Here is a 10000-nt window from a genome sequence, read left to right as displayed (position 1 = left end):
CTTATAAGATTTTCGTCCATTGTTTGTAGCAAATAGTAAACAGCTCCATGTCAGGCATGTACGTAGGAAACGTGTGCTGGTCTGTCGCTTTGTGTCTCACTAGTGTGTGATCTGAGAGATGATGTGTTTCAGCTCTGAGCTGTGAGGAGTTGAATAAGGACGCGGGTCTGGAGTGTGAGTGGCGCTTTAATGCCTGTGGAAATGCCTGTCCTGTAACATGCCAGCATCCAGAACCCTTAAACTGCCCCAGCAGCTGCGTTGAGGGCTGCCACACCTCCTGTCCCCCAGGTACCAAACACATGTGCTGTACTGTATACGCATGTTTACACAGAAATCCTGTCAAGATCTAATCTTATCTCAAAATGTAACTTGATAACAGTATAACTTTAGCTTTGTCATATTTTCATCAATCACTTAAAATTCACTGCATTAAACCTTCATCGTGCTGCAGATTTGTTGGTCTTGGCGTTCTCGCTTGGTCAGTTTTTTTTCTTGGTGTGTGATATAACCCGAATGGCCGAACATGAAGGAGAACCCCAAGGTTCTAGTTCAAGGTCACTTCTTGTTTTGGACAAACAGCCTTATTGTCACTACACTACCCCAGATTCAGATTTTTCTCTCCTTCAGGTCAGGTCTTAGACGAGGTTCTGGAACGCTGTGTGGATCCATCTCAGTGTCAGGTGTGCATGCACGGAGGAGAACGAATTTCACATGGAAAGCAGGTCATTCTCAACCACAATGACCCCCATCTCTGTCAGATATGGTATGTCTTACTGCCTGTGCGTCTTATTCAGAGTCTAAAGGTTACATCAGATTATTAAAATCCTCTGCTTGTAGTTCACGCTAATGAGATTTTTCTTGAGTAGAAGTGTCTGAGATGAGTTTTTCCAGAGATCTAAAGTGTTCTAAAGTGCTCGCCTTTAAACCTGGAAAATTTCAGGGATCGAAAATGCAAACTGAAGAAAGGTTTTTTTTTTTGTCAAATGTAAATACTGCTAGCTTAGCATGCTATACGCTTGCATTTCAGTCACTGTGAGGAGAACACGTTGACGTGTGGTCCGTGTCCTCTCTCTGGCCCCACCTCCACACTGAGCCCTGTTTCTGATCTCACCACGCTCACGCCGTTTCCCTTCACCACACCGGTTCCTGAGGACGCCTGTGATCGAGCGATGGACCTGGCCTTCCTGGTGGACGGCTCTTCATCTCTCAGTGAGGAAGATTTCGGCTTGGTCAAGCTCTTCATCCTGGATGTTGTGGAACGTTTCCGGATGGGCTCGGCACACACCCGGGCCACGGTGCTCCTCTTCCATTCTGGAGTGAAGAGCTACGATATGCAGGTGCAGAAGTGGATCTTCAAGAAAATGGTGCGTGATATGCACTACAGCGGCGGCGACGTTGCCTTTATGGATGAAGCCATCAAGTATCTCTCGGTTTACATTTATGACAAGAACAAGCGAGAACACGCAGGCCGTGTTGCTATTTTGTTGACGGCTAGTAAAAATCCCCGGCCCATGCGCACTACTCAGCGCCTGCTGAAGAAGAAAGACATCACCGTTCTCACCATCGCTCTGGGGCCTAACGTCAACATGGCGCAGGTCAATGAAATAAAAAAAGCCACGCCTAGTAGCCAGGTGTATGTTCTGAGCAGCGCAGGAGAGTTGGATAACCGAGCTTTGGAGATTACAGATTACCTCTGCACCTTGGGGTTGGACCCTGAACCTCCGAAGAAACCAGCCACCCAGAAAACCACAACGACTTCTGCCACTAGCGCCACCACCACAAGTCCTGTAGCGGTCCGGCTCAGCACAGTGCCCGCTAATGTTCCTCCAACCGCTGCCGTTATGACTGCATTTCCCAGCATCCTCAGCCCTGGAACTACATTTCCTCCTCCTAACGTGACCTTTCACGACATCACCATCCTCCTAGAGGGATCAGATAGTGTTGGCGAGGACAGTTTCAACCGCACCCGAGATGCGATCGTCGACATCCTGGCCTCATTTGAACAGCAACAAGAGGAGAAATACCGCATCACGGTGATGCAGTATTCCTTCACGGTTACCGTGGAGATCAGCCGAATGGAGCTGTTGCACCAGGAGCACCTCCGGCACAAACTGCAGCAGATCCGCTTTCGAGGAGGCAAGCAGATCAACACGGGCCACGCCATTCGCTCCGTCTACGAGTCCATCACGACCGAGACACCAAGTCGATCTCCGGACCAGATGGTGTTTCTCATAACCCAAAATCCACCCACTGATGTGATCCAGAGGCCACCAAGCTCCACCCACACGCAGATATTCCCCATCGGGATTGGTCCACATGTGCGGGAGGAGGATCTTAAACTCCTGAGTTTCCCTCACGCACCAATCATGTTGAACAGTACAGAGCAGCTGAGATCACTGGGACCCCTACTGGTCAACATCAGTAGGACACGAAAAGTACCTCTTAAGCCTGAACCGCCACCCAGAGCAACCCTGCCCCCTTCAGGTCAGAATACACACTGCAATAGCATCTCTCCTTCTTGTACAATTGTCATACAGTTTAATATTCACGTTTTATTTCTGCAGAGGTGGTAGAAACACAAAAATAACGCAATAACAATATACAGATTCAAGCACAATTCAACTACACTTTTAAATGGTTACTTTTAAATACAAAGTAATCTCATAATTAATTAATCAGTTAATCTAAAAGAACAAAATTGAATCACCATTGTGAAAACAAATCACACATTCTAGGTTATGGATGCTAAAAAATTTGTGCACCCTTTGAACAGAAAACCGACTAAAGCTAAGTAGCAAGAGCTTTACGTGGCTAAACTAGCATGCTAATAACACTAATAGTGCACAATGAATGCTGATAGCTAGCAGTTATGATACACTAGAGACCTGTAGTGCTGGATATAGCTGAGTGCAAAAGTTTGCATATCCTTCTTAGGACAAAAATGAAGAAGACAAATTAATTGAAAGTGTGTAATGGTTTAAATTTATATTACTGTAAATAACAAAAATGGTCGAAGTTAAGAATATAATCATGAAAAAAACAAAAAGATATTAGTTCAAACATTTTCATCCCTCTTTCAGAATGTGATATAAACAGTTTATAATAACTCCAATGTTTACTTTTATAACCGAGTCCCACACAGTTTTCAGTTGAAATGAGTGACATGAGTAAAAGTTAAAAGTGTGTGTGTGTGTGTGTGTGTGTGTGTGTGTGTGTGTGTGTGTTTCAGTGCCCTGCTCCAAACCTATGGATGTCTTATTTCTGCTCAGAGCCACTTCGAGTGATCAGTTTGCGGATCTGAAAACATTCGTCAAATCCTTTATAAGGAACACTCATATCGGTGAGCAGATTGTATTGTTATATGTTTCAATCCTATATTATTATAATTTATTAGACCTCGAATGCTTGCACAGAAACTCATTAACAGTTTATACTATATTTTGTCACGAGTGTCATCTTTCAGGTGTGTGGTGCGGTCCCCAGTCCACTGTTTTATTCTGAGTTCATGTCATGTGCGTTTGTTTGTGATGGTCATGTGATTTTGCTTTGGTTTCTGTCTTGTCTCCGCCCCTGTCCTGTCATTGGTGCGTTACTGAATTGTGTTAAGCACGTCATTAGCTTGTCTATTTAAACCCCACTGTTTCTGGCTGTATTAGGTTTGTTTAGTCTGAGTCTTGTTTCTGTGGTCCGTGTTTCCGGGTTTTGATTATGGATCTTCACTACGGACCGGGACTATGATTATTGTTTTAGCGCTCAATAAATAACACGCTGTGTCCTGCAGCTCACTCAAGCGTGTTACACGTGTCCAGTATATATTTATATCCCGATGTTGTTGTTAATGTATGTTTGTGTTTCAGACCGTAAAGGAACTCAGGTAGCGGTGACGCTGTACGGAGAGAAACCCGTGGAGGCGGTGAGCTGGAGAGATACACAGAGCACAGAAAACCTTCTCCAGCTGGTGGATAAATTACAGACCAATCCAGATACTTCACCAAAACTGGGTACCTGCTCCATAAAACTACCAATAGCAGGATTTACGAACGGGTCAGAGCTGCACTCAAATGTTTTATGGTTCAGAACGGGTCCAAAAGGGTCCAAAAGGTCCAGTACTGAGAATAATCTTTCCTAGATGTTTATCAAGCAAACATTATTTTTAAAAAACGAATAAAAACCTCATTCAGGACTGTGTAGTCTATATGAAAAGCTTTTCTAATTACAATTTACTTACAATAATGAATTTCTATACTATTCGTACTGAATTAAACATTGAGTAAGTGATGATGTGATATTTAAGTTCAGCTAAAGTTAATAGTATCATTTTTATTTGCCTTGTGCAGTCCATCATGAAATGATTAAGTATTTATATTTATTCAACATTAATTATAATTAATATTAAGGACTAAACGTGTTATATTCAGGATTTAAATAATATACTGAATTAATGTGACTAACAATCCGTTTGATTTTTACACAAAGAAGCAACAGAGGCAGCGAGTATTATTTAATGTTGATATAAAATGATAAAATGATAGAAATCAGTAAGATTTTGTTATTGAATTGGATAATGAATAATTATAATAGTTATGATTGCATAACACAGTGGCTCAGTAGTTAGCACGTCCGCCTCACACCTCCGGGGATCGAGTCCCGCCAGGGCCATGCATGTTTTTGTTTGCATGTTCTCCCCGTGCTGCGGGGGTTTCCTCCGGGTTCTCCGGTTTCCTCCCCCAGTCCAAACACACGCATGGTAGTCTGATTGGCGTGTCTAAAGTGTCCGTAGTGTATGAATGGGTGTGTGAGTGTGTATGTGATTGTGCCCTGTGATGGACTGGCACCCTGTCCAGGGTGTACCCCGCCTTGTGCCCCATGCTCCCTGGGATAGACTCCAGGTTCCCCGTGACCCTGAGAAGGATAAAGCGGTGTAGAAGATGGATGGATGGATGGATGATTGCGTAATTGAGCTTGTTAAGTGTTGTGATTAAACACTCCACTCCATTTAGATTTCATTCAGATGATATGACGTTAGTTGTTGTTATTGTTGTTGTCTTGTCTATTAAATCGTTTATGGCTTTATTTAGGCGCTGCATTACAATCAGCTGTTCAGAGTTCCATTTCCTCCACAAGCGGGGGCCGGATGGGCGTGGCCAAGGTGGTAGTGATGCTGGTGACTGACAAGTCGATAGACTCGGTGCAGCAGCCTACAAATGATGCTCTTACTGCGGGTATGTGAGTTTATGCTTGTTTTCATAATGACACAGGTTCATTCATGACTCGCTTGTAATACAGGTGTGTGTGTGTGTGTGTGTGTGTGTGTGTGTGTGTGTGTGTGTGTGTGTGTAATCCAGGTGTGTCAGTTTTCCCCATCGGAGTGGGCAGACAGTATGACAGGAATGAGCTGATCGTGCTCGCTGGCCAACACACACATGAGAACATCATAGAGCTGAGGAGCACTAACGACCTGCTCGCCATGGTTACGCTGGACCGATCGTTCATCGACAAACTCTGCAGGGGTGAGACACACACACACACACACACACACACACACATGCAGAAGGTTTGAAATGAAGATGATGATGATGATGATGATGATGATGATGATGATGTTCCTCAGCGGGTCCTCCTGGAGTGTGTGTGGATGATGATGGAAAGGAGAGGAAGGTGAGATGAGTTCTAAACACTTTATCTCCTGCTTCTGAACTTTAAACACTTCACAACCAAACAAACATCATCACTTCATTAAAGCCTCGACTTCATTATAACACACGCCCCATAACACACGCCCCATAACACACACCCCATAACACACACCGCATAACACACACCCCATAACACACGCCCCATAACACACGCCCCATAACACACGCCCCATAACACACGCCCCATAACACACGCCCCATAACACACACCGCATAACACACGCCCCATAACACACGCCCCATAACACACGCCCCATAACACACGCCCCATAACACACACCGCATAACACACACCGCATAACACACACCCCATAACACACACCGCATAACCCTAAAGCAACAGATTATTATTATTATTATTATTATTATTATTATTATTATTATTATTATTATTTAGACCCTATACAGTGTATAAAACACGTGGGATTAATAGAATTGGATTATTGAGTGTCACCTTTTTAAAATTCATCAGTCTCAGATATGAGGATATTTTTGTTTATTCCGTGTGTGTGTGTGTGTGTGTGTGTGTGTGTGTGTGTGTGTTAGCCTGGAGAGACATGGCTGTTAGCAGATGGCTGTCACTCGTTGCTCTGTAACCCGTCCGGAGTCGTGACCCTGCAGAGCCACAGAGTGAACTGTGAGAGACTGGAGCCTCCGACCTGCAAAAACAACCTCCATGCTATAAAAGTGAATCAGACCTGCGGTTGTACTTGGGCCTGCCCCTGTGAGAACACACACTCACACACACACACACACACACACACACACACACACACACACACACACACACACACTGCAAAGATGATTGTATTGCATTGTCTGATGGATTATACCTTCTGCAGGTATGTGTATCGGCAGCTCCACCAGTCACGTGGTGTCGTTTGGGGGCGTGGCTCTGAAACTGAAAGGTGCCTGCTCCTATTCGCTGCTTCAATCAGGAGGGGCGGAGCTAGTGCTTAATACGGCCAAATGTCGGGACTCTCCCAGTCAGATCTGCATGAAGAGCCTGGAACTGAGAGAAGGTGGAGCTCGTGTGGTGCTGGGAGATGATATGAAGGTAAAGGTGATGGAGAGGAGTCACAAGTAGTGCAACAGAGGGTCAAGAGAGCAACATTGACCATGCTCTCTGGTGGGGAGGGGCATACTCACTCCCCTGTCAATCACAGTTACACTAGCCAATCACTGGCATCTGTGAGCTGATTTATGTGGAAGAGGGCAGACAGCACTTTCGTATAATTTGTGTTCATCCTGCATGATGTAGAGAGCATCAAGAATGCCCTCAAGCTGTGTGTGTGTGTGTGTGTGTGTGTGTGTGTGATGTAGGTGACAGTAGATGGTGTGGTTACTCCAGTACCCTTCAGACGAGGAGGTGTAGCCGTCTCTCAGATTGGAGCTCTGCTTCATCAGCTACGCTCGGAGAAGCACGGCTTCACCCTCAGCTTCACGCCACACAGCAACGAGTTTACTATCAGCCTCGATGTCACCATGGCAACCCGCACCACCGGCATCTGTGGTAGATACCCACACACACTTTTCGGAGCTGGTACACTGTTACAGACAGGGCCAAGTCTAGCGTTTCAGGATCATTTTTTCTGCTGTAGTATAACTGATGCGTCCTCGCTCTTTCTCCGTCTCAGGTTCTTGCTCAGATGATCAGACAGACCTGCTGCTCCCTGATGGTTCCGTGAGCTCGGACTCGGACGCGTTCCTGCGAGGCTGGGCTCTGGGCGAGTGTGTGGACAGTGTAACAGAAGAGTGTGAGGCGGGCGTGGCTCAGAGCTGCGAGCTGTTAGCTTCTGAGATGTTTAGCGAGTGCCATAATCTGATTCCACCTCAGGATTACGTGGCGATGTGCAGGAAGGTGGCGTGTCACCCGGGCATGGTGTGTGACCTGCTCGCCTCCTACAGCAGTGTGTGTCGACAGCAGGGGGTGTGTGTTCACTGGAGGACCCCCGACCTGTGCCGTGAGTCTGTGTGTGTGTGTGTGTGTGTGTGTGTGTGTGTGTTTAATCACATCCCTGCATTAAATGCATTTTATATGTAATATTTTATTTGATTCCATCAACATGACAAATCATACATTTTAAATAATTTAATATTTTAATTCATTAAAAACATTTAAATAGATTACACATTTTGAATTGTGTGTGTGTGTGTGTGTGTGTGTGTGTGTGCTTTCATTCTTAGCCATGACTTGCTCGAAGAATATGGAGTACGATGCGTGTCGTACCGGGTGTGTGGAGCAGTGTGGCGACACCCGGGCTTCCCTGGGAGATGTGGTTGAGAGGGGGGATGGGATGGTGGGTGGAGCTCAGTGTTGGACCACACCCACCGAGGGCTGCTTCTGTCCTCCTGGTACTGTGCTGCGAGAGGAGGAGTGTGTTAGCCAAGAGGCCTGCAGGCAGTGTGTGGACCACCATGGACACGTGCACCAGGTACACACACACACACACTCACACGTGCCTTTACATACAACAAAGTTGTATCTATAAACATGCGGCTATAACATGTTTCAGAAGAATATAGACAAATCTGTGATGATTTGTATGTGTGTGTGTGTGTGTGTGTGTGTGTGTGTGTGTGTGTGTTACAGTTCATGGACAGTTGGACTCCGGATGAGAACCCGTGTTTGCTGTGTTTGTGTTTAGATCAGCAGCATATAAACTGTACAGCTCTGCCATGCACTAACGCTAAAGGTCAGAACATCCCAATCACATTATCCCTGTCTGTCTGTCTGTCTGTCTGTCTGTCTGTCTCTCTCTCTCTCTCTCTGTCTGTCTCTCTGTCTGTCTGTCTCTATCTCTCTGTCTGTCTGTCTCTCTGTCTGTCTGCCTCTTTGTCTTTCTGTCTGTCTGCTTGTCTCCCTCTCTCTCTCTCTCTCTCTCTCTCTCTCTCTCTCTCTCTCTCCTGCTGTCTGTCTATCTTTGTCTCTTTCTCTTTCTCTCTGTCGGACATGTTGTATATCACATTGATTAAAATAGTCCTATGGTCCTCTTATTGTGTCGTCGTGGTAACTGTTGCCGTGTTACAGCCCCTGTGTGTGGAGTGTGTGAAATCCTGGTGGAGAAGAAGGAGTCAAAGTGCTGCCCTGAGTATGAATGCGGTGAGAACATCACATGACACTGTGCACTCATGATAACATTGTCACAATGCTAATCTACCAAGGCCACCATTAATGTGTGTGTGTGTGTGTGTGTGTGTGTGTGTGTGTGTGGTTGCAGTGTGTGACACTGTGAACTGTAAGCTCTCGGCTCCTCCACAGTGTGGAAACGGTCTCACGTCAGTCCTGACAAACCCGGGAGAGTGTGCGCCCGTCTATCAGTGTGGTACGTGCTAATGCTGAAGAGGAACATACACGTTACTCAATTCCTGCATCATAAAACTGACATAACCACGTCATAAACGTGTTGTGGAACAAGCCATGCGCTGGCAGGACGGACCACAGCCGGTGATATAAGGACGTCACGTTAGCGTCAGTGGGAAAAGTTGTGAGAGCTGTTAGAACTTTTCATGCTAACAAACAGACTAATTAGCATCTGTTTTTATTATAGACTGTTATACAGGATGCAGAGTTATTATTTTAATATTATAATATTAATGCCATGTGTGATTTATACTCTCTCGCTCTGTCTCTCTCTCTCTCTCTCTCTCTCTCAGTCTGTAGAAAAGACCAATGCTCTGCAACCAGGCCCTCGTGCCCCGCCCACAAAAAGCTGTCCATCAAACAGACGGAGTGCTGTGATTCGTTCGAATGCGTGTGCGACTGTCAGAGCTCCACCCGAGTTTGTCCTCCCGGTTACATCACCAAGGAGGCGACCAACGAATGCGGCTGCGTAGAGGTCACCTGCCTCCCTGATAAAGTGGGTTTAACAGTTCACGTGGATTTTTAAACAGCGAGTAAACAGTTGAATGATAAAGCACAGTGGACAGTGAAGAATAAAAAAACAAGACCTACTACCAATTTTAGAGTAGCCTACAGTATACACTCTATTATACTCTATAATGATCCCTTACCTAACTACTATCAAGGATGGCTTTATTATTTCCACTTATTTAAATAAGAACTTACACCGATCAGCCATAATATTAAAACCACTGACAGGTGACGTGAGTAACGTTGATTATCTCATTACAAAAGCGTGTGTGTGGGGGTGCGGGGGTGTGGGGGGGTATTTATTATGCAGCAGGTGAACAGTTAGTTCTGGAAGTTGATGTGGTGGAAGCAGGAAAAATGGGTGAGTTTAAGGATCTTAGCGACTTTGAGAAAAATTGTGAGGTCTAGACGTCTGGGTCAGAGCATCTCC

The 10000-nt window shown here is 45.4% G+C and overlaps 1 protein-coding gene across 1 annotated transcript in view; it reads left to right on the top strand.

Moving 5' to 3' along the window:
- Nucleotides 1-10000, top strand: part of vwf (von Willebrand factor) — a 34464-nt gene that overhangs the window by 16898 nt on the left and 7566 nt on the right. Inside the window, exons 26-42 of the mRNA XM_053677788.1 lie at nt 133-288; nt 628-763; nt 1028-2484; nt 3230-3340; nt 3858-4001; nt 5079-5222; nt 5346-5510; nt 5612-5658; nt 6243-6420; nt 6539-6753; nt 7020-7209; nt 7334-7660; nt 7884-8131; nt 8290-8392; nt 8728-8799; nt 8918-9022; nt 9354-9556. Coding sequence (XP_053533763.1) covers nt 133-288; nt 628-763; nt 1028-2484; nt 3230-3340; nt 3858-4001; nt 5079-5222; nt 5346-5510; nt 5612-5658; nt 6243-6420; nt 6539-6753; nt 7020-7209; nt 7334-7660; nt 7884-8131; nt 8290-8392; nt 8728-8799; nt 8918-9022; nt 9354-9556 — 4001 coding nt within the window. The remainder of the gene's footprint in view (nt 1-132; nt 289-627; nt 764-1027; nt 2485-3229; nt 3341-3857; nt 4002-5078; nt 5223-5345; nt 5511-5611; nt 5659-6242; nt 6421-6538; nt 6754-7019; nt 7210-7333; nt 7661-7883; nt 8132-8289; nt 8393-8727; nt 8800-8917; nt 9023-9353; nt 9557-10000) is intronic.

Source organism: Ictalurus punctatus, chromosome 4, assembly GCF_001660625.3.
Source record: "Ictalurus punctatus breed USDA103 chromosome 4, Coco_2.0, whole genome shotgun sequence".
In the NCBI taxonomy this organism is placed as follows: domain Eukaryota; kingdom Metazoa; phylum Chordata; class Actinopteri; order Siluriformes; family Ictaluridae; genus Ictalurus; species Ictalurus punctatus.
This window is presented reverse-complemented; position numbering and strand designations above follow the sequence as displayed.